Source organism: Hetaerina americana, unplaced genomic scaffold (assembly GCF_022747635.1).
Source record: "Hetaerina americana unplaced genomic scaffold, ioHetAmer1.1.p SCAF_8, whole genome shotgun sequence".
NCBI classification, from domain to species: Eukaryota; Metazoa; Arthropoda; class Insecta; order Odonata; family Calopterygidae; genus Hetaerina; species Hetaerina americana.
This window is the reverse complement of record NW_027287427.1, coordinates 28,491,005-28,515,448: the sequence shown is the minus strand read 5'-3', so window position 1 is coordinate 28,515,448 and position 24,444 is coordinate 28,491,005. Positions and strand designations below refer to the sequence as shown.

Genomic DNA, 24,444 nt, shown 5'->3' with positions numbered 1-24,444 from the left:
TCTGCAATGACTAAGAGATAAAGATAATAAGCCAGAGGTGCACAACTCATAAAAAAAATATTTCTTATTACTCTTTCTCAACTAATCTCCAACCCAAGTTAAACATAATTAGCATTAAAAGTTTTTTAAATACAAATTTATACCATCATTTTTAGCAGGTCCTAGATACAAATAAATCTGACTAATCGGAAAAGAAATACTTCGTTATTCCACATACATTTTACTATACACAACCTAGGTTTCGACTTACAAAGTCATCATCAGGAAAGTTTGTATGTCGAAACCTAGGTCAGGCATAATAAAATATATGTCGAATAACTAAGTATTTCTTTTCTGATGTGAATCACTTCCACAAAGTGATGCCTCAAACCATTCTATTCAAATCTGACTTCATAAGCTTTCAGTAAAGGGATATAGAGTCAAAAGGATTATTGCTACACATATTTAAGAAATTAAAAACGAGTTAATATGCATTAAGATTTAAAAATCATAAGTTATAAATATCCATAAACTGAGGAGAACTGTAAACCAAAATTACAATGAATGTGACATTTCTGCCCCTCTAAGAATGACCAACAATCTTTGAAATACATTATTGATACAAAAAGGAGATTTTGAGATACAACAGGTTGGATGCATGCCTAAATAGGTTGTGTTAACGGCATAACAATTCCATTTGATGAATATGTAGTACTAACCTTGTTACTCTTTGTCTGCCAACATCCTGCATGTAAAGTGAAACAAATCCACACTTGACTAGGTTGCGACAAATAGTACGGGCCTCGAGTTTTGAGAGACCCATAAGTGATCCCAATTCCACTTTACTAAGCCCCGAGGGGCCAGCCTTTTCAAAGAAATCATAAGCTTGACATAGCAATGGTCTATCAAACATGATTTTGCTCTGATCTAAATAACCTGTAGAAGCAAAGAAAGGCGAAACAAATTCATTATTATGGTACAATGCTAACACAATGATTATAACCAAATACACTCAAATAATTCATAAATATCCCATGAGAAACCAAAAACTGATTAGTATTTTAAAAATATATTCAACTTTATTGTGGACACATTTTTATGATGTTTTAAAAATGAGTTCACATTTTAGACAATGTGTCTGCCAAGTTTTCCAAAAAGATTCTGTGATTTTCTCACAAAAAATACCTACTGTGAAATGTTGTGAAAATATAAACACTAGGGTTATTACTAGGCAAGATAAAAACCTTATGTCAAAAGATAAATGCATTTTATTGAAGATGGACCAAAACATTTCAACAAAGAGTACCTGAAAAAAAGTAATAATAGGTGCCTTTTTAGAAATGTAATTAAATGATGATTAATGCACCAATGCACTTGCTAAACATTTTCAGGGATTCCACACACTGTATGCAGGTAAAAAACATTCTCTCCTTGCATTTCAGAAGAATTTATATCAGAATGAGTCCAAATTCTACTTTTATAATCATGAATAAGCATTTCAATGTCCAAAATAAATATTTGATCCTTTTCAGCTAGACCTCAATAAAATTCCGGTGTTCAGGTAACCTGCCTTCAAGATTAAAAATAATGACAAAAAGAACTAACTTACCACTGCATGAGTCATCATCTTCATCACCATCTTCTTTGGACCAAACTTCTTCAACATCAACATCTGGCTTAACTAGCTGTACAACCCTGATCATTTTTTCCTTGTCAAAAGCTTTTAACTTCCACTCAGTATGATCAGCTTCAGGGTATACTGTTCTGTATGGCAGCTTCTGAAACAAAAGAATTCATTCAAGAAACTGAGGGAGATGTCGAGACAGTAATTTTTCACGCAGTCATCCGCAAAATGCGCATTACAATGCAACAATGTTAGAGTGTAAAAATCATTCTCCTTGATCAGGATTGAAAAGAAAACAAAAAGAGTCAAAATAAATTTTTAATTATTCATGATACCTACCTACTTCCTTTTCAGAGAAAGCTGTCTACGGACATATGTTTTTGCCAACGCTTCAAAATTTTGTAAAAATGTGACTCAGAATGATTATTAAATAAATTTATGGTACACATCACCACTGCCTTCTGGTACACTACTACTTTTAATAACTTTAGGTCCAATAAACTTAGCTTATGGAGATGCTTAATTAAAAAAAGGCAACAATTTCCATTTTTAAGCTAAGAATAATGGCATTTAAATTTCCATGCATATCATTTCATGATTTCCACAGTAATTCATGGTTACTGGCAATGAAATTTTCAATTGATATTTTTTCTTACGGCTACAATTAGCACTCATTCCATACATTTGTACATGTGATTTTATGTCTAAGACATAGAAATATATAGAGAAATTTACAGTAGTCCCCTATACCAAAATTCTACAGGTAAAATAAAGTAAAACTGGTATACAAATCAAAATACCAGATTTTACTGTGGTTGTATTTATTAAGAAATGAGAGTATATTTAATGTATCCAATTTTAACATAAAATTTAAAAGTATTTAATGGCATTTAAGTACATGTTACAAATCCATATGTATGGTAATGAAGGTGGTGACCACAAGTTTAATATTTCCAAAAAACAAGAAGCAGTCACTTACCATGTCGCTCTTTACAAATTTCTGAAACTCTGCACTTTTTGTTAACTTTTTAAGAGAGTAATGTATGCCAAGAATCTGCCTTATTTCTTCGTACTCTGCATAATGATCTGGTCTGGACTTCAGTATCTCAACGACCTTTTGCGTCAATACTAGTACCTTCGGCCTCCTAAGGATGTAAAATTTGGTTAGATGCAAAAGGCTTCCACTGGAATTTTGGCCATAATTCTTGAGGTGGAATATCTGAAAACAAACAGAATGAAATTAGCATTTAACAGGAACTTATCCAGGGTTTCCACTTATTTCACATATCATATTTTCCATACCTAATCCTAAAATATAAATTACCTCTACATAATACCCCGCAAGCCGCCGCAAGGGCGTGTGGCGGGGGGAAAAGAACCATGCACTGATTCTATGCATGGCAGTCTTCCCTAACATCCATGTGAATATGATATAATTTTCTCGCATATTATGTGAGAATACACTGATTAATTTTCTCATATTAAAAGAAATAATATTTGTATCACATATTCAATAGTAGTCCTTTCCTGATTTAAAGAGTGAACTATTATTCTTATTATCCACAGAAATTTTCATAGGGTGTATCAACAACTAAGGTACTTTTACTGTTAACTATTCTTTTTTGTGGAATACCTTAATCATCAACCCCATGCTAAAGGCAAGCATTAACCATCCAACATTTAGCATACAGCACATATCTGACATAAAACATAAACATGGTCATGTTTTTATAGTTTTCACACGTAGGAAATGAAATTATCTGTGCAAATTCTGTGAGTGACTTCACATGAAGATACTGCAGCAACTCTTTTAACAAAGAAGAGTCATAAAAATATAAATTCAGAGGCAATCACAAAATACTCCAAACTGTATATATCTGTTATATAAACCTGTTTTAATTTAATAATATAATCACTTTAATTGCATTTGGGTAACATCACATTATCATGCAATATCAATAAAGCCAATTATTTAAAAGCAAAACTTAAGTCATTTATGAAAAATATCTCTAATATAATAATAGCATTATGTTCATGAAAGGATCAAATCCCTTAATCAGTCCCAACAGCCTTAGTTGTATCAAGTGTACAGTCACATTAAACATGGTTGAAAACCTGATGATGCTAGGAAATGACCACTGGAAAATAACTTTTTCATTTTTCATTTGTAATTAAAATGGCAATCTGGAAACTAACAAATAATTGACAACTCAGCCTTCCTTATCAATTCGTGAACATGCTCGGCCTTTTTTATTTTGAAGAAGATAAAATCACAGACCAAGAAAATTTTTACCGTTATTTTTCTTGAATTAGTTGATTTTTGCAGGTTTTTCATTAACCCAAATAATAAAATTTCATCATCCCTGATTTTTCCAGGTTTTCTAAGAAGGGGGTTGCTTAAAAACTAGAATAGTGACAACTTAATTACTCAAAATTTCATTTCATGAAGGGAGTAGATAACAGTGTCAGATGAAAGTAAATTTATGCTAGCAACTCCTTCAATCCAGAAAGCCATTAAAATGGTCAGATATTCATTCAGATATCATCATTTGAGGGGTGAAACTAGAGCAAGTGGAATCCTTTATCTACTTGGGCAGCAGCATAACATGGGATTGAAGAAGTTCGACCGACATCAAACGAAGAATAGCCCAAGCTAAGAACACATTCATGAAGAAGAGACAATTACTAAGTTCAAAGAACCTAAGGCTGGATATAAGGAATCATTGTGTCAAGAATTTTGTGTGGAGCATGGCACTCTATGGTTCCGGGACTTGGAACACTGGAAATGCAGACCAACGAAGAAAAGAAGCCTTTGAAACATGGTACCGGAGGAGAATGCTGAAGATTAAATGCACAGACAAAGAAAGGAACGAGGAAGTATATATAAGAGCAGAAGAGGATAGGACCACATGGAGAACTCTTCAGCAAAGAAGATATAAATGGATTGGACACACATTGAGGCACAATGGATTGATTAGGAATAAAATAGAAGGAAAAATAGAGGGGAAGATTCCATGAGGAAGACCAAGAGACATTCACATAAGACAAATTAAGAAGGACGTCAAACAAAGAAGGTATCAGGAATTGAGGAAATTGGCATTAAATAGAATAGAATGGAGAATCCTAGGATTGAAATAATGATGATGATAACTTCTTTCAACAAATTTATAAGCACATGTTTGCATTTAGTAGAGGATTGGGATTGACAGTCACTAAGTATTACCTGTTTTGTGATGAGTTTGTGGTTCAACAGAAATTTTCTCAAGTAGAATAAAGTTTTAGGATCAATTCCAACTTGTTGCAGGCTTGTCCTTCCAATTGTAACCTCCCCATGGTACCTGGATCTTCCAATTCGTTCTAGTAAGCAGTAGTGTGCCAGGGTTAATTCTGAAGTAGGGTCAACATTGTCGCCTAGCAGCACAGTATTCCTTGCTGATTGACTGGCAACCATAACAAGCTTATTTCCCCACCTGAAAAGTGAAGAAAAATCTCATATGGGTCCCTGGAGTCAATGTCACCATAGTCCACAAAAGGGCAACACAAGTATGCCAATGACAAAAGTATTCATTTAAAACCATACTCATAAGCCATGAGCATGCACTAGTACTAGTTTTCAGGAAAGTCATAAAAATTAATCTTTCTAGTTTAGTAGCCCTGTACCACTAACAGAGATCCAACATACCAGTACAACAGCAAAAACATTATACTAGTAGATAACTTATGAATGCACAATTTTAATTATCCCTCTGTGCTGGTGAATTGTTACAAAGATTAGATGGAAAAATAATGCATTTCTATTTCATCTTTTCACAACAAAAGAAGCCACTTCAGAACCATAAAACATAACAGTTTTTAAAACCAATTTGTGTTCATGGCTACTCCTAAATGATATGCTTTTATACTATTCCAATTAGTTTAGACATATATTATTATTATTGATGGTGGTCTACCTTTAAAGTAGGTTTTAGATTAACACACTGACTACCCCCCCATTCTATGCTTCAGCTAACAAGACAGGAAGGTGAAAAACCTTGAACGGAAATAATCCTGCACTAGAAACACCTCGGAGATACATTAACCATTCTACTTGCTCCATAGTTTTTAATCTCCAAATTAAAAGCTGACTTAACCCTCTTTCTTGAAAACCTTCTACCATATCTATCACACTCATTTTCTAATATGTACCCAACAATAATTGTAACCCCACGACTGAGGGGCTAACCATCGCTTAATCATCTGCAAAATTGACTGATTTTTATGGATTCCCCACCTACTTTCAGTTCTTCTCATGCCTTATTTACCAACCTCTCCACACACACGTCGAAAAGCAAATGTGATAATCAACACCCCTATTTTACTCCTCTACATAACACTGCCTATTCCAACTATTTATCCACCGGCGGTATTGTACAAGGTGCTCGTTAAGCAAGGCTCCACTGTACAATCATTGACAAGCAACTTATGGATTATTGAGAAAAAAAGGTGGGAAGTTAATAACTGTAACAGAAGGGTGAATATTGGGTATGCAAAGGAGGTGGACAAAACAATCGTTTTGGACAACCTGATAGAAAGTACAGGGTGCAGCAGTAATTAATAGCTGAGAAGGGAGTTTGAATTCAAATCAGCAAAAACCTGCTGCTGCACTCGGTACAAGGATATAATAGTGATTTATTGTATTACGAATGCATTTCAATAATGATGGCATTTTGCATTAATTTCAAGGATCCAGCTGAAATCTTCTTACAAGAGTCTTAACCCCCTTTACGTATGGGACCCTCGAGTCATCACAGCACTTTCATACCTATTTTGTTCTCCAAGATAGGAAATGTATCTTATATTTGTCCAAATAAGTGATGTTGCTTCCTATTTTGATAATACGACGGTAAGGTGAAAAGTTCTCGGCCTGAAAATGCATTTTTCAGTTAAATATTTGTTTACTTTTCTACACGATCTCCCTTGACTTTAACACACTTGGCCCAGTATTTCTCCAACATCAGTATTCCTTCCTTAAAGTATGAGTCTGGAAGGCTGTGAAAATATCCATCTATGGCCCTCTCAACTTCTTCATTGGACACAAACGCTCCCCAGAAACTTATGTCCCTAAGTTTGGGAACAGAAGGAAGTCTAAGAGCGCTAAATCAGGAGAATAGGGGGGATGCCCGAGCAAGTCGTACCCCAAATCCCATAGTTTTCCCATCGCCAACACACCTTTATCAGCAGGTGACAGAAGGTTGTCCTGGTGAATGATGATTTTTTTCCTTCATCAAGCCACGCCTCTTCTTGCAAATTTTGGCATCTAGCTGGTCAAGAAGGTCGCAGTAATATTTGCCAGTAATTGTTCTGCCTTTTTCAGGGTAATCACTGAACAGGATCCCTTTCATCCCAAAACATACTGACCATGACCTTTCCAGTAGATGCAATCGACTTCACTTTCTTTGGCACTTCACCACCAGCTTCCACCCTCTGCTTCGACTGCTGTTTTGTTTCTGGCATGTAACGATGGACCCATGTCTCATCCATGGTGGCAAATAGCCACACAAAACTGAACCTCCTACCCTCTTGAATCAGTCCAAACATTGCTGCAAAAATTGTTTGCACATTTGCTTTTGATCGGCATTTAGCAAATGTGACACCCACCTTGCGCAGAGTTTTCACATCCCTATTTCTTTGGGTAAGATGTTTTGCACCCTTTCTTCCGATATTCCCACGGCCTTAGCTATCTCACTCAACTACACTTGCCTATTGTCCAACATGATATCACGCACCTTTTTGATGATTTCCAGTGCGGTTGACGAGTTTGGTCATCCTACAAGTAGGTCATCTTTGAGGAATGTGCGACCATGCTTAAATTCGGCTGCCCACTATTTAAAAGTTGACATTGAGGGAGCTGAGTCCCCATAAAATTTTGTCCACTTTGGATGAATTTCCTTAGTTTAATCCATCCAAAACAAAAAATTTGATGACCATATGAAATTTAAAAAAATGAAAGTTTTCCATTTCAACAAAAACACACAAGATTTCTACTGCAACGATATGTATAAACCAACTACTCAAGAGAACAAGTTGAAACTGGTCTTAAGAACTAATGACACAGGCAACCAAGTAGCAATCATAAATTTTCGTTTATTTGGAATGCCATCTCTGTGCCAAGCTGAAAAATTTTCACCTTACCCTCATAACATATAATTTCCCACATGATTTTTCCATGAATTATTACAGCAACTCATCCCTTGGGTATGCTAAGGAACATTTTTCCCTGTGATATGAACACCATGTCAACAAATAATTATTTATCAAAATTCAAAACTCAATGCATTTTAAGTTCTTAAATATTCAATATATTCACCACTGACATATTATGCTCGTCATTATATATTCTTTAACTGCAATGTTTAGATATATTTCATCACAAACTGCTCATTGGCAGTGATTCCATCTAAGATATCCAACTTTAACTGAGGTGATATGGATTTTTGTAGAATGAATTCACATTGCAATATGTCCTCCGAAGTACACTAAAATTATAACTACAAATATAATGTGCTCAAAATACTGCATTATCTGTTTTCCTTTTTAGAATATACACAAAACCCTATAGTTTTTCCGATTGAGCAGCATTATTCATTCATTATCAGACAAGAGAAGGGCAGACATCAAGCTTCAGGCTAATGTCATTGCAGTGCTCCCTTTCTTCTCCGCTCAGTACCTCCAGAAGGGAGCACTAGGAGTGTGCTGGTAAAAGAAATTGCTGTAACTTGCATTCCCTGATACAACTGAAAGCATTTAGGTCGCTCTCTCAAGAATGCTTTAATAAGAATGATGAACACTTAATATCATATTTACAAGGTCTGTTCAAAAAAAGATGAGACAGTTTAAATAAATACTTGATTTTATTAGTTCCCCTTTAATCAGTCATCTTCAAAATACAACCCTTGGCTGCCAATACAATACTTCCAACATTTTTTCCAGCTTTTGAATGCTGCCTGGAACACTTCTTTCTGGATATCCTCAAAGTCTGCAGCACAATTTTGTTGGATGCCTTCAATAGTTTCAAATCAATGTCCTCTTAAGGTGGATTCCAACTAAGGAAATAGAAAAAGGTCTGCTGGAGCAAGATCTGGAGAGTACGGTGGCTGGGGGATCACCAGTGTGCTGTTTTTGGCCAAAAACTTGGTAACAATTGTTTTTGCCTTAAAAAACAGAAAAGACATTTTTGCCTCTGTTCATCCCTTAACACTTGCAGTACAAATTTGGACATGACAAACTGCATGCCCAAAATGTCTGTTAAAATGGTGAAACACAATCCAATATTAATGTCATTCATTCACAATCTCCCTGACAATTCATCTATGATTTGCTCACACGAAATCATTCACACTGTTGACTTTGACATTTTTTTCTTGCCGTTGATGGTCCTCCACTTCTCAGTTCTTCATCGGTTTAGGTTTGTCCAGACTGGAAGAATTTTACAGCGTGTGGGCGAGCTCAGACAAGAATCATTGTTAGGCGGAGACAAGTCGAGATAAAGCCATTAGCAAGGTAATGTTTTACTTCTCACAGATGCCACTAGAAGGTGACACCTCACTGATCGTGATCCGTCAAGCAGTTCACATTTTGAATGACCAACTGTTATCTTTTTTGTGCAGACATTGTATCTTTGTTATTCATTCTTCTTCTGTTGGTGTGCCATGAACTCCTCCTCCCACTGACCCTACTTTAAGAGACTACAAATATTGTCTCCACCATCCCTCTGACAGTCAGGTTAGAGAGTATAGTGGCTGTGATTACTCTTTCATTTACCAAATCCTTTGACCGAGTGAATACATTTCGGGGAGAATAAAATGCCTCCATATGAATAGGTTATATGATCAGCGCGGCACGCCCTGAATCAAACTGGTTAAGGAATGCAAATTATAAACAAAAGTTTGCAGTGGACCAAGTGATTTGAGGTTAAGGTGCTGTGCAATGTTTATGGGTGCTTATCGGGTGACTATATCACAATTTTGAATCTCATTGTAGACTTAGATGGGTTCATTGACATCCATACTAAAATGAATGCATAGATCTATGCTTTTGGCCAAGGATTGGCCTTATCTTCAAACCACTTTTTAAAATTTGCAGCTTCAAAATAAAAAGGCTTTACAAAATAAACTATTACTATATGCTATGGATGTTAGAGTATTTTTACACATGGCAGAGCTCAATCAACTTATGGCTTAACAAGTCAATCACTGTGGCCATGTGGCATAACCAGAGAGATTCATTTCACTAAGTCCCAAATCTATCGCAGCCTTCCAGCTAGTATATTACCCACTCAACTAGCCAAGTTGTCCCTCTAATTTCTATTTTGGTTTAACTAGTCATTAGGGTTACTTGGCTGCCATGAAATTACTGACCACATGACTAAATTCATGACCATATACATGGAACCCATGAAAAGCTCAATTTATATCATTACAGACACATAAATTACAAAAATCAATATTCCCAATTAATATACAGAATGCATTTTTTTACATGTAGTACCTGGAATTAGCCTCATCAATGGTAAGTTTTCTAGCTGTATCAGTCACATTGGTTTGTAGATGATAAGTTGAGGATGAGCCCTTTATGCCATGGACTAAATCCTCGACTGGTGAGTATGGATAAATGTCTTCTGGATCCTCTTCCTAAATGGGAAAAAAAGTTTTTTATCAGAAATAATACAACATCTACAGTAAGGATCTCAATATTTGCAATGCAGGTTAAAATGTAGCATCATCCCCTGATTTAACATTTTAAAGGAACTTTTTTAGGCACCTTTTTAGGGTGGCCATAAATTTTAATTTTTAACATCCAGGATGGGACTTTCCAATAATTATGACTAATTTCCATGTCTGAATAAACTACACTGGTCAAATTGGGGTTCTGAGATCTAAATTTAAGGCAAAACTTCAGAAAAAATTGAAGCTAGTACAAGAATAAGGGGGAAACCCAAGACACCCTTTAAAAAATAACAAAACCATAATATTTAAAGCCATTTTTTTTACAGCTCTTCCAAATTGAACAACTATTATATAAAACTGTCACAAACTATGCTTTCAATGCCCAAAAAAGCCAATGAAATAAGCAATAGCCAATAAAGTTGACTGAATTAAGGTACATCACATGAATATGAATTACAATTTCCTATGTATCAATTTTCAAACTTCAAATTTACACACTATTTTTATTAGAGAACTAGCTGAAACCAAGCTGCAGCTCACAGTTACTATAATGTAGAATTTGATGGTTTCACGCAATACTTTGTGAAAATTCATGACCAGTGAATTAAGTTTTGTTAAAAAATACCAGGTTCAAGTATTCATTTAGTAAAATTCTCACATTTCTCCCAGCAAAATTTGGTAATACTAGTTTGTGCAAATTTTATCATCAAAAACGTTTAATGGTAATAAAGCATCAATTAGTCTTCTACTGAATAGGGACATTATGCCTCAACTTAACCCATTTTATAAATTGCTGAAAAGAGGATTGACAAGGCACAAGTGATTAAATTTAAAAAATACTATTCCTTAAAAATGCAACACTTAGATGATCAAACAACGCTAAACAGGTAATTACACTCAATAGTTACTTCATTTCTCTGAAAAAGATCAGTTACGTTTGTAGAAGTATACTTATGTCCTTCCCCAAAATTTTACTCTTCAGCACACATTTGCTATGCTATCGGGATAATTTTATCCCCTCCAGGAATCACCTTAAATGACAATATTCCGTACTCTTAATGGAATATATTTTAAATAGGCCTTTTGAATACTTAAAATTGGTGCATCTGAATCATCAGATCAATAATTTTCAAGCAGGATGTGTGCATTATTCCCCTTCAGTATCCCAGGGTATGGGATTTTATCTATATTTATCCTCAGTATCATTCGAATGAATGAACCAATGGAAAATCCGAAACATAGAAAATGCAAGGTTTCCATAGCACATTGAGATTTTATCGTTAATAGTTCTTACTTACTGGCTCTACAACTGTGCCCATTTCTGCATCAACATGGTCAAAACGATTGAAGGGGACTAAATCTTTTCTTGGATCAGGTAGTTCGTACATTTGAACATCGTTCAACTTTATAATAAGGTTCCAAATGTAACTTTTGGTACAATCATCATTATTTAGGCATGAACCATGCCGTTGGGAGATCCGCATCCAGAGTCCTAAAAGGATAACACAATACAATATCTAGCAAAGATTCAGTAATTGTTGTTCAACGGCGAAACAATATTACCATGAAATGAGACATGCATTCATCGTTTCGAAGGTGACACCCAAACAACGATTTTGAACCTCATGCACTATTACCACATATCTCACACGAGGGGCAACGAGTGATCAAGTTTTTTACCTTGCAGAGTAATTCCGTCGAGACCTTCAAGGGCAATTTCTTCGAGAACAATCGAGACATAATCATGGCTTGGATAAAACATGGTTACTTTCACACTGTCACTCAACTAATTAATACAGGCTGGTTTACATCTCACAACAGGCCAATCTTTATCGTCTTCTAAATGCAACTTCCATGTACACTCGAAATCAATTCATGTTGATGGAGTAAAACATGTCATTCAATATTTACAAATTTTGAGTGGCTATCGTGAACGAATTGTGGCTATTCCTGAAATAACGAATTCGCTCAAGGCACGCACCTTTGAAGCACTAGTCATTAAATGATAATACAATAATTTTTATAGGATTCAATAAAATTACGTGTGTCATAATAAGATACTGGCGCATTTGATAAAATTTAGGAATAGTCCGTGTGCGACATTGGTTGACATGATGAATGTATGATAATGCTAATTGTTTCATAAAAGCAAGACACTATAGAATGAAATGAGGAGCACGGTGATTTACTTTTCTATTGTTCACTTGTTTCACATCACATAAAAATTCAGTGTATAGGGTTTTGAACAGTACACATAACACATATAGTTGACCAAATCATATGCCGACCCTCCTCGCACATGCTCTACACCGCGCCACTCACCGTGTTGATTGAAAGCTTAAAATCGAGTTGACTGTGCCATCGCGAATCGTAGTGTTTGTTTTGAAATGGCAAAGTCCGTGGGGGGTGTTTCAAGTTTTCAGAAGACCAATTTGAAACGCCCTGTCATACAAGGAACACGATTATCTCTCCGAAATGCTCAGCTACTAGTTTCATCGGGGATCCCTAGTTATGACAGTTTCATTGGTAAGTACACGAACCTTACACGTTATACCTTGAGTTTTTAAATGGATAAACCTTTCTTTAACACGTGTTTATGTGATTTTTTTCTCACAGGGGGTGGATTGCCCGTAGGAACACTTTGCTGCATTGGTAAATAATTCGTAGCTATTGCATTGAAATGTATTTAATTACGTAAAATTAAGTTGTCTTTTGTCACTATACCAGTTCTCTTAGCCTTATACTCATACGCCTCGTTTGCCACTTCTTCAACAAGGCACATATCCCCATACTCTTGATTAACAGAAAAATTATTTTTATTCCAGAGGAGGATGTATCGGGAGTATATTCGAAACTTATGTTGAAACATTTTATCGCAGAAGGTGTCTTAAATGGACATTTTATCGCTTTAGCTTCGCAAAATACTCCTTCTGATGATCTGGTATGTATAATAAATGACCGTAAAATATTTTAGTAAGATTGTGGATATCAAACTAACCAGATTTTGACAAAAGTCCCAAGAATTGCCATGTCCTGTAACAGACACGCCGTTTACATCCCATACAAGTTCAAGTAATGATCAAATGAAAATTGCATGGCGTTATGAGAATCTCAATACTACTGAAATGGCAGATGCTAAAGCCTCCTTTGGGCATATTTTTGATACATCAAAAGTCATGGATTTAGATGAACTCCAGTCAAGTAGGATTAAGTGTTGGAATGCTCCCGAAGAAGGCTGTCTGCAAAGTGGTAAGTTTTTCATTGAGAATTATTATATCTTAGATTAGATCTAAATGTGTATAGTCTTGGTGTTCTATTTTCCTTTGCGGAAATATTTTAGTCGTAAATAATCATAGCATCCAGTCTATATCCTATCGTCACTCTGCTGCTGTGGTGGCAAATTCAGGTGGGTGATAAAGTTCACTATTGCCTATTTAAAGGTTAATGAGCTCCAGATTTAATTTTTGTACACTTTATTAAAGAATATTTTTGCATATCTCGACCTTTGTATAACGTCTTATATAATATTGAAGGACCTCAGCATCAGTGGGATGAGTGTGCATATTTGTTTTAATAGAAAAAATATTAAATATGCCATTCCAATTAGTAAGCATAGGCCTCGTGAAAGGTATTTTTGGAGCTCTTTGTCTTTTTGTGGTCTCGGAAGTTTAAATTAGTTCGCATCCTTCACTGTTTCCAAGCATGTACTAGAGACTTCACCATATGTATTTATTTGTATTTACCACGTTGTCCTGATTGAACCGAACCATCCTAGACAGGAAATTATCATGAGCACTAAAATCTGCTCAAAAATCACTGGGCTCCTTAAATCAATTGTTAAGCTAGTGTGCCTGCCCCTCCCCACAAACTCTTACCCTAATCAAAATATGAACCCACACTTCGTACATGTGTGTTGTCTCTTTGCTATTTTATGTTTTACATTTTGAAATTATTGTAAACTGTATTCTAAAATTAAAAAAGGTTCCAAGTTTGCAAAATTTAATGTTGATGTAAGAAATTTCATGTTCACTTCTTTAATAGTGTTCCATGTTTAATTATATGTTAAATCATTTTAGATTCCTCATTGGGTCCATACTTGGATCTCCTCATTTTTATACGTCAACAAATAGAGGAGCGTGATTGTAAGGTGGACACAAAATCAGATAAAAAGAACATCATCAGAATAGCTTTGCATTCTCTTGCCTCCCCACTTTGGCAGGAAAACTCAAATGTACCGTCAGGACAAAGCCATGTGATGTCTCAGTTCCTGAAATTCATGTATTGCCTGAAGTCAATCATCCGATCTTCCTATGCCGTGTGCATGATAACTGTACCAAGTCACCTTTGTAGGGTAAGCCTAACTTGCTTTGATGTAATTGTAGAACGATAGTTACAATGAAGTGGGCAACTTGCATAGTTAATTTAATTATAATTAAAATTTTTCACCGAAATAAGGGAGAAGGTTTGATACAAAACCATTCTTGACACCATGCAGATGTATAAAAATGTGTGAAATATTATATTTAATGAATTAATTGCAATGAAATGATAATTACTTTTCAAACTTGATGCACTCATATTTCTTCTTTACAGGATACATGCACAATACACAGGTTAAGGCATGTTGTAGACATAAGTGCTCTGATTAAGTCATTTCTGGATTCTGAAGAGGAGACTAACGAGGCTTACAGAGAATATTCTGGCTTATTTTACTTCAAAAAACTCTTTGCCATTAATACCATTGTACCCCATTCATCTGAAAGTTTGGATTTGGCATTCAAAATAAGAAGGAAGAGATTTTTAATAGAGGTATGGTCCAAAATTTTATCTGGTATCTAATTTTATTCTTCAAGTTTTAATCGCAATTTTGCAAAATGCTTGAAAAAGTACAGAATTAATCACTCTCTCTAGCTGCATAGGCCAAAAGCCATGGGCAAGAAATTGTGTGATTGAGAGCTAATTTGTATGCTAGAATAAAGTTGCTGTACTTGGTGCCAAGCATGTTAGGTGTACATATTCTCAATTTTTATGAATAAAAACCTCTACTTGCTATCCCAACATCTTAATACAAAGTCAATATTTTGATTTATTTGGTCTTGAATAATAATTATTAACACTTAAATTTTATACCTCTCCACAAATGAATGCATTCCACCAAGGAAGCCAGGAACCATTTCATTAGAAAGTCTTTGCGAAACATTTGAATGATTCTGTCCAAGTTCTGACATTGTTAGTTATGATGAGATTAAATATTATGGCCACATGTGAAACATTAAGGGGCATGAATTTTTATAGATGTCAATATCACAATTTCATATTTTCAAAGCACATAAATGCCTTTGCAGTTTATTCACGACATTAACAAGATAAATCTTCTCCTTTACAGAAACTTTGTCTGCCACCAGATCTTTCAGGCAGTGGAGATGGGGAAATGCATTCAATGGGTGGCTGTGCGATGCCTAACACATCAAATCAAGTTAAGAAAGGATGCTGTGGGAGCCTTGATTTTTGATATGTATTCACTGCTGAAAGAAATATTTTGCTGATTGCACATGCATTAATCTCTTGTAAATATCATTTATATTTGATGGAATTGATGAAATAAAATATATTTAAGTTTTTAAACCTTTCCTCGATTTTGTTATGTGAAAGTGCATGTCTAGAGTAGTATATCTCAATTTTTCGTGTGCTGCCAAGCACAAAGGTATTTCATATCAGAAAAAGCATATGCAAGTACGTGAGCCAGGGCAGTCATGTGTCCTGCCTTGGAAAGTATTGTGAACTCGGGTAGTTTGGCCATTGGGAATCCTGATATTTAGTCACAATTTGGTTATCATTATCCCAAGGGCAAACAGGCCACCAAATATGGGCAGAAAGGAAAAATTATAGAGGCACACCAGGGAACCTGTTAAACAATTATGGTATATTTTAACAATTTTACCATTCTCAAGTCATACAAGACACAATGGCAAACAGAATTCATAGGTTACAAATTAATAAAGAATTTACTTTTACTTTAAAAAACTATAAAACTTGTTTTTAAATGCATGGTCCATGCAATAAATGTGCAAACTGGTGGCCATGATGCATACTATAGACCCGCACGCTAGTTGCCTGAGACCCAATGAACTGTATTTGCTTGGACGTACATTGAGCTGTGTGTATGCTGCCAGTCATGTTAGCTAAGTTAGCCAGTTTGTCGTATTTATAGGACAAAGTAGTATGTATGAGGGCATAACAGAAAGTGAATCCATCAATTCAACTACCCTTCTGTTAGTTTAACTGGGGTTGTCTGTTATGTATTTTTCCAGGGAATGGCGTGCCTTGGTAGCCGATGAGACAAAGGCGAAATCCTTTGGAAGCCGTGAAGGGATGGGTTGAAAAAAGAAAGTTTTGATGAGTACACAAAAGACATGTGGATATAGCTCATTGGCAGTGATGAATGCCATCATTAGATTACACTTGACAAATAATTATGGATATCAGTTATGTTTCCACAATGGATGGCTTCTATATAACCCAGAGGAGGAATACATACATATCCTATAATTCATGCTGAGACAAAACTTTTCCAAGATGTAGCAGGTTCCCACAGCTTCTCTAAAGACAAGGTTCCCTATATAACCATTTCATGTAATGTGCTACTATAACTGTGATCCTCAGTTTGCATATTTATTGGACATAGTGGTATATCTGTCTGTGATATTCAACTTTTGAATTTAATTTGATAATACTTACTGCATTGAAATTATTTGCGAATTTTGCCATAATTTTTACTGCAATTTCTGAAAAAAATTATTTCTCACAGGGAATTGATTTGTTAAATAAAATTGGACAAAATCTTATTGTAATCAACATTTTCTTTGAGCAGACCCGGCGACAGGTGGCTCAAATTATAGCTGAGTAATGTACCCATTTATTCATATTCCATAGAGATACTGAATTACTCTTTCCTCCTTTTTAACTCATCTAATCCCTTTGACCTCGGCAATAGTAAGGGTGAATCAGCAGTTTGAAATGGCAATAACCTTAAAATAGCAAGAATGGGACACCCTAGCTCATTGTGTGATGTATAACATGAACGTATAACGGTGATAAATATCAGACTTCAATAATGTTTTCTTACCTCACTCGAAAAATTATGGCCTCTTTGATCCAAGTATTTTAGGGCTTGCTAGTCAGAAAATTCGGGGGTTCCTAATGAGATAACACAGCATCTGATGACAAAGATACAAACAATAAGTTGAAGTTTAGTATTAATTACCAGAAAATTAAATATTATTGGCATTTTTGCTATGCACAAGTTGATAACTGACCAAGAGGCATCAATTTAGGTTTATTTTGGTTCGATAATGATGGGTCAAGACCAAACTTCCTGGCATTCCAATAACTGAGACAGTGAGCTTTGTGGTAGGGAAGCCTGTTATTTTCTCTGTTTCAACAATTTTTGCAGCTTAGCAGAATGTCAAATTTTAGTAACGGTGAATCAAACACATCATTTTTCTTAACAATAAGCAAGTCACAATTTGGTTTTTAACAAGCATTCAGCAGTGAGAGAATAAATTCCAGAAACCATGTTTACACCAAGAGACCACTGATATTAGCAGTACATCAGAAAGAATAAAAGTGGAGCAGAATAAAAGATGAGAATCAAGAAGAAAAGAGACTAATCAAAAAACCTAAAGTAAAGGGGGATGAAATAAAGACTGAAAAAAGCTATTATTAAATCAGTAGCAATTCTCTATAAAATTAATAAAATATTTTGAGAAAACATTAAGCAGTCTCTTTTAAATTACATTAACTATCTTATATACAAATTAACTCCATTAATGTACTAAAATGAACTTAACAAGACACTTCAATAACGAAACTCATTGCTAGGAAAATGATATTTATTGTTCTTAACACAAAAAAGGTGAAATGCACATTATCATAATTTAATATGTACCCGCCTCATAACTGCAATACAACAGTACAAATAGCGAAATGAGTTTTTAAAAACATAAATATGAACTGCTCAGTACATACACTGATTGAACAAAAAAATGCATTATTTTCCACAAGACATCCATAATTGGAAGTTTTATTTACAGAGATATCAATAAATTATACTCAGAATAAAATCAACATTTGGGTCTCAAGGAAAAGAGAAAATAAAAATAATGTTATCTTTCTATTCTAGAGATCTAATCAAGAGATTTCAGTCAGGCTTGAGGGGAATTTGAAACACCTTAAATATATCACATGTTACTCCCTTACAACTATATTTGGCATGTAAAAGTTGATTTTTAAGTTTGCAAAAAGAATCCAGGGTCCCCTTATGCATTTAATACAAAAATGGAAACATTGAAATTCAAGAAAGTTGTGCCAACTTATGTATTTCCTTAAAATACTCAAATAAAACAACAATGCAGGTGGAAACATACATTGAAATCTTTAATCAGCTGAATATGTAGTTGAGCAAATCATCTTTATCAAAATTCTCAAGACGAATCAATAGCATTCATAATGAATCTGGTTGTGATGGATGAAAATAAGAATTATTTTCTTTAAGTGATCACTTGATTTATCATGAACTCTTGACCAAAAGTTCAATTGTTGTTGAAACTTACATGCCAGGTCAACTTACATGCCATGATACAGTCTGCTAGACTAAGGCATCTCTTTGGCATATCCCAATAACTCCCTTTTCATTTTCCAATTTTTTATAGAAAAAACAGTTTAATTTTTACAGATATTTTACACGGCCTCATTTTCAGGATACAGGTTTAGTAAATGCACGCACAACCTATGAAGAGGCAACCCCATAACATTATAGTAATCGCCATCAATTTTTTCAATCAAACTTCCACCAATACCTTGGATTCCATAACCTCCTGCCTTGTCTCTGAAAAACATAATCATATTAATAGTTACTGTTTCAAGATAGACGAGGCAAAATCCAGCTAGAGAAAATATAAGAGATCTCATCAATAAAGGTTGGTAACAGTGAATTTTGATTTTTCCAAATATTTCCTCGTTCTGGCACTTATTTGACAACAATTAATAGGACATTCTTTATGATGAGTAAGCTTCCAAAAATCACGTCTGTGACTGTGGAAAATTTTGAAGTTGATCACATAAAGATTCAGAATTACCAATGTAATCATTACATCCTACAGGATATGATGTATTCTCATGCACATTAAATATGCAGATGATGGGTGATATCCTTACTAATTGGCTTGCACATACATATTTCTATTTGTTATAATGACGCTTATCTGCCAAAGCTGATTCAAATTTTTTTAATAGAGATATATCATTATGAGATCCAATCCCTTTTTCACGGGTCCTGTCAAGAGCACTTTGAGTGCGACACTCCAGCCATTGAACAGGATTTTCAAATATGGCTGTGAAACAGTTTATGGTATTATAAAAATTTTAATTAAACAATTTAACAAACTTTCTAATTAATAAACAATAGGCTTGAAGAGGCCATTAAACATTAATAACAGATAATTATCTAGAGAATGGACATGGAAGAGGCAAATGCACTATGATTTTACCACCTGGTTCCACCTTAGCTAGTGGAGGCACTGATGGCATAAGCGTCAGATAATGCCTGGGATTGTGACACCCTAATGGTACAGCACCCCATTATTGACTGGAGCTTGCAGGTTCAACTCATAAAGACTTTAGAGACCCACAGCTTTAACCATGCCAAGTACCAGACCATCCTTGGAAAAAAATGATGAGAAGATGTAACTCCCCTCGAGTTTATGAATTTAACACTCTAGGGCTTAGCATGAGTAAATTCATCTACCAAGCCGTCCTTCAGGTTGATTACACCGAGTTTGGTGATAATAAGCTAGTGCCAATATTCGAATCTCTCAACCATTTCTTCAGAATAAGATTTCACATCTAAACCCATCTTATGCACCATTTGGCTGCAGTTCAATTAACATTTGGCTGCAGTTCAATTAACATTTGGTGCTAATTAATGTCTATTGACTAAATGAAGAGTAGTTAAACTTTTTAAATATTTGATACAACTATAAATATAATGCATATAATACAACCTTGATTCCTACTTATAACCATCTCATTTCTTTATTTTTGAAAATTTTAAATTATGTGCTTCAAGTTAACCTCAATGTTTTCAGGTAATGATTTAACTCATTCCTTGTTCACATTCAAAAGTACATTTGCAATAAAGTTAAAGGAGAAATGAACAACTTCATCAGAAAACACAAGGTACCTACAATTAATAAGAATCTGAAAAGGCTTCATTCTATGATTCCTCAAGTGATTACCTATGTTTTGAGACTTACATTGGCTCCCCTGTTCTGATGTACTCTTTTATGATGTTGTCACTGACTTTAGCCATATGAACTTCAGTGGATTCATAAAATTTGACTGTTTCAACATCTGTCAGGCATACAACACCAGTATACACTGTATGTGAGGTCCCACTTAATCTGAAATATAAGAATTAGACAATTTTGGAAATTTTGTATTCAGATTTAAAAAATTAAAATGCATAATGTAGAAAAATACCTAAGAAATAGACTTTACACAATTTTGAATGGCAAAATCGGCAATTATATTAACAACAAATGATATTTACATCTAAAAGTATGTATTCAACAGTGTGAAAGTAAGTTAGCACTTCCTCAAACTTGTGTCTGCGCAAAAAATACTAATATGGAATTAGTAATAGTCTCCCATATAAACAGCTGAATTTGATGGTGATGATGAATTTAAAAATATTCTCCCAGTACATACCACAACAAGCAATAAGAGCATGGTGGAAGACACAGTGCAAGCATATGGAATGTTTGCATTGGAAGGGTGAAATTGGTGCGCTTATAGAGCAAGGTCAAATCACTATCGGGAAGTAAGAAGAAAGATCTGTGCTAACAGTTAGAGAAAAGTCAGGTAAGATAATAGTTGACACAGAAAAGATACAAGAGAGATGGAAGCAATATACGAGGGTCATCCGGAAAGTAGTACCCGTTCGTGAAATAAAGACACAAAAGTAAATATTAACAAACATAAAAAATTTTATTTGAAAGAGGATACTTTAAACTACTTCTCAACATAATCTCCAAGCAAATTAAGGCATTTGTCATAACGTGTGACAAATTTCTGTATTCCTGCTGCATAGTCCTTCGCCGCCAGCTCATTGAGATACGCGAGGGACCCATCTTGCACAAATTTTTGCATAATGCAGATGGTGTTTAACAATTTCATGAACAATTGTTCGAGAAACATTGGGAAAATGCTCACAGATGTCATCAATTGTGACGCGCCGATCGTTCCTCACGAATTCGTCAACTGAGCTCACCAGTTGGTCTGTAATGACAGACGGTCTCCCCGAACGCTCATCGTCGTGTGTGTTCCCCCTCCCCATGTTGAAGTTGCGACACCACCGCCGAACAGACGACTCGTCCATTACATTGTCTCCATACACCTCCTTTAATTGGCGATGAATATCACATGGGCGAACGTTTCTTGCATTGAGGAATTTAATCACTGCCCTCACTTCACAACTGGCGGCGTTCTCAATTTTTTTAAACATTGTAAACAATCACAGAAACAACACAGGCAATGCTAGCGTCACGCAACTTGGCTCAGAGAAGGCAGACAAGCCACTGAAGCTATCTGACCTCGTCCAGCGGCTACTCGCGTCGTCAGCACTTCATGCGGCACGAACGGGTACTACTTTCCGGATGACCCTCGTATGTATAGAAGAACTGTATGGTCAAGAACTTAGGCCAACAATGTTAGACATAAAAAAGGAACATTACGTAGAGGACCAGGTATACTCGAGGATGAAATGAAAAGGGCATTAAGGAAGATAAAATCAAATAAAGGGGTATGGGTAGACAGCATTCGAACTGAACTACTAGATGGTTTAGGAAAATGTGGGAGGAAGGGTCTATATGAACATTCATAGTATCTTTTTTTTAAGCACAGTTTCAGTTCCTATTCTGAAAAAGCTAAATGCTATTTCGTGTGAGGACTACAGAACAATAAGTTTACTGTCCCACACAGCTAAAGTTGTTCTCAGGATTATCAACAAAAGGATAGAGAGTAGGGCAAATGATTACTTAGGGTATGATCAGTTTGGGTTTAAGAAGGGGAGAGGCACATGTGATGCCATTGCAGTAATGAGATCCGCTAATCGACAGGAATATAGAATACCATCAGGATGTATTTGCCAGTTTTGTAGATTCCAAAAAGGCATTTGATAGAGTAAATTGGGAAAAATTATGGAGTGTATTGCAGAAAATAGGAATAAATTGGAGGGATAGGAGGCTAATCCGCAATCTGTACATCTCAGACTGCTCAGGTACGAGTGGGAAACGGCAAGTCCGGTTGGGCAGTGTTAGGAAGAGGTGTAAGGCAGGGTTGCCCATTATCACCGTTGATGTTCAACCTGTATGCAGAGGAAATGATTAAAGAGGCATAGGAAGAACGGAATGAAAGTAGGTAGGAATGAAAATTAGAGGTTAATTCGTAACATTAGTTAGGTGTGCTGATGACCAAGCTCTAATTTGTCAGTCAGCCAAGGGGTTGCAAGCATTGCTGAGTGAATCAGAAACTCAGTTAGATAGATATGGGATGAGAATCAATATTAATAAACAAAAGGTTATGCAATTTTCCAGAAAGTAAAAGGCTAAGCTAAACATTAAAATAGGAGGGAAAAACTAGAGCAGGAGACAAGTTTACATATCTCGGAAGTGTTTTGGACCAACATGGTCAAAGTAGTAGGGATGTAAGGAGAAGAATTGCACTAGGCAAAGAGGCTTTCACAAGGAGGAGGGACTTAATGACAGGGACGTTGATTAAGGGCGTCAAATAAGGTACAGCACAGAATCGTGGTCACTGAATCAGGATGATAGAAGTAGATTGGAGGCTTTTGAAATGTGGCTGAGGAGTAGGTGAAATGGACCAAAAGGAAAACAAATGAGGAAGTATGGTGGATGAGGAGAGGGATTTTTTGGAAGAAATCCTGAGGAGGCAGGAAAAATGGATGAAGGGCGTATTGATCGGTAGTGGGATGTTGAAGACTAATAGAGGGGAGAATGTTAGGCAAATGAGGAACAGAATAGGGATGTTGGATGGGATGAAGGAAGTACAAAAGAGTTGAAGAGGGACCTGATGTTGAGTAGGATGCTGGATTATGTTTATTTAGGAGTCACAAAATATTAATTTGGTAGTTGTGTCCATCCAAAACCTACCTTAACCGGTAGATTACTTAATAAAATAAATAAATATACCACAACACTTAGCTGTCATACATATAGATTTAAGGTAATTCATTTTGGGAGACGTGGAGTTTTATTACGTGAATAGTTTAAAAATGGAAAGAGACGTGGAATTTGTTGTAATTTAAAAGTCTTAAGGATAGAGCAATACTACCACCACTCACTCTTTCAACATGGTGAAAGCTCTGTCAGCGTCCAATGGTTTTCCAAACATCTTCCCTCCGCAAACCACAACCGTGTCCATGGCAATTATCAAATCCGGCTTTCTGGTATCTTGCGATGTTTTATTTGATACATCTTTGGCTTTGTGATAAGCTGTGTCTATTGCAAATTCATAAGGATGAGAATAGCTTTCTGGGTCAAGATTTTCCTCGAAGCTTGAAGTAATCACTTCGAACTTGAGACGCTAAGAATTATTGAAGAACAATATTGAGCGCATTAAAATTCCATCATGAAATGCGAATGAATACATGGCCATTAAATGTACCGACAAAAGCAATAAAGAATAGAAAACAAAAACGTTCTGTCTCACCACTTGGTTTAAAATATCCTTCCTTCTCGGAGATCCACTGGCAAGAATTATTCTTTTACTTTCCAAAATATTCTTTATTACTTGCAGCATATTTATGAAATATGATTTCTCAGGCAATGCTTCTCACGGTTCAACTTTCTTTTCTCAATAAAATTTCGAATAGTTAAAATACCAATAGAAATTTTGAATAATATCTTTCTGTTATCAGTTCATCATTTCTAATTTTGAGGAATCCTTACATAATAGCGACTCCAACGTTTTTAATTTCTTTATAATTTACTAATCCACATGAAGCTGGATAATACAAACCGCTTTAAATTTTCATCACTCACTTGTTTAAGAGCTCTT

General features: G+C 35.4%; 3 protein-coding genes across 6 annotated transcripts in view; 1 reads left to right on the top strand and 2 right to left on the bottom strand.

The window, feature by feature from the left end:
* LOC139697789 (general transcription factor 3C polypeptide 1) overlaps nt 1–12,582 on the bottom strand; it is a 71,722-nt gene extending 59,140 nt beyond the window's left edge. The window contains exons 1-8 of one of the 4 annotated variants that reach the window (XM_071596633.1): nt 12,351–12,582; nt 11,989–12,258; nt 11,607–11,800; nt 10,130–10,272; nt 4,827–5,073; nt 2,583–2,822; nt 1,589–1,757; nt 699–915 (exon numbers count right to left, since the gene is read on the bottom strand). In XM_071596633.1, coding sequence (XP_071452734.1) covers nt 699–915; nt 1,589–1,757; nt 2,583–2,822; nt 4,827–5,073; nt 10,130–10,272; nt 11,607–11,800; nt 11,989–12,070 — 1,292 coding nt within the window. In that variant the 5' untranslated portion in view covers nt 12,071–12,258; nt 12,351–12,582. Of the gene's footprint in view, nt 1–698; nt 916–1,588; nt 1,758–2,582; nt 2,823–4,826; nt 5,074–10,129; nt 10,273–11,606; nt 11,801–11,988 lie in introns of all 4 variants that reach the window. The other 3 variants (XM_071596634.1, XM_071596632.1, XM_071596635.1) reach the window with 3 other exon arrangements.
* A 107-nt stretch (nt 12,583–12,689) lies between these two features.
* On the top strand, nt 12,690–15,937 carry Elp4 (Elongator complex protein 4). The gene is made up of 7 exons (XM_071596621.1): nt 12,690–12,834; nt 12,925–12,960; nt 13,134–13,249; nt 13,323–13,557; nt 14,385–14,659; nt 14,902–15,117; nt 15,695–15,937. The coding sequence occupies exons 1-7, from the start codon at nt 12,696–12,698 to the stop codon at nt 15,818–15,820; spliced, it is 1,143 nt and encodes a 380-aa protein (XP_071452722.1). The 5' UTR covers nt 12,690–12,695; the 3' UTR covers nt 15,821–15,937.
* A 2,249-nt stretch (nt 15,938–18,186) lies between these two features.
* LOC139697751 (dTTP/UTP pyrophosphatase) lies at nt 18,187–24,401 on the bottom strand. The gene is made up of 4 exons (XM_071596580.1): nt 24,097–24,401; nt 23,729–23,970; nt 20,622–20,768; nt 18,187–19,195 (listed from the first exon to the last, which is right to left on the bottom strand). The coding sequence occupies exons 1-4, from the start codon at nt 24,184–24,186 to the stop codon at nt 19,048–19,050; spliced, it is 627 nt and encodes a 208-aa protein (XP_071452681.1). The 5' UTR covers nt 24,187–24,401; the 3' UTR covers nt 18,187–19,047.
* Nucleotides 24,402–24,444: the final 43 nt, after the last annotated feature.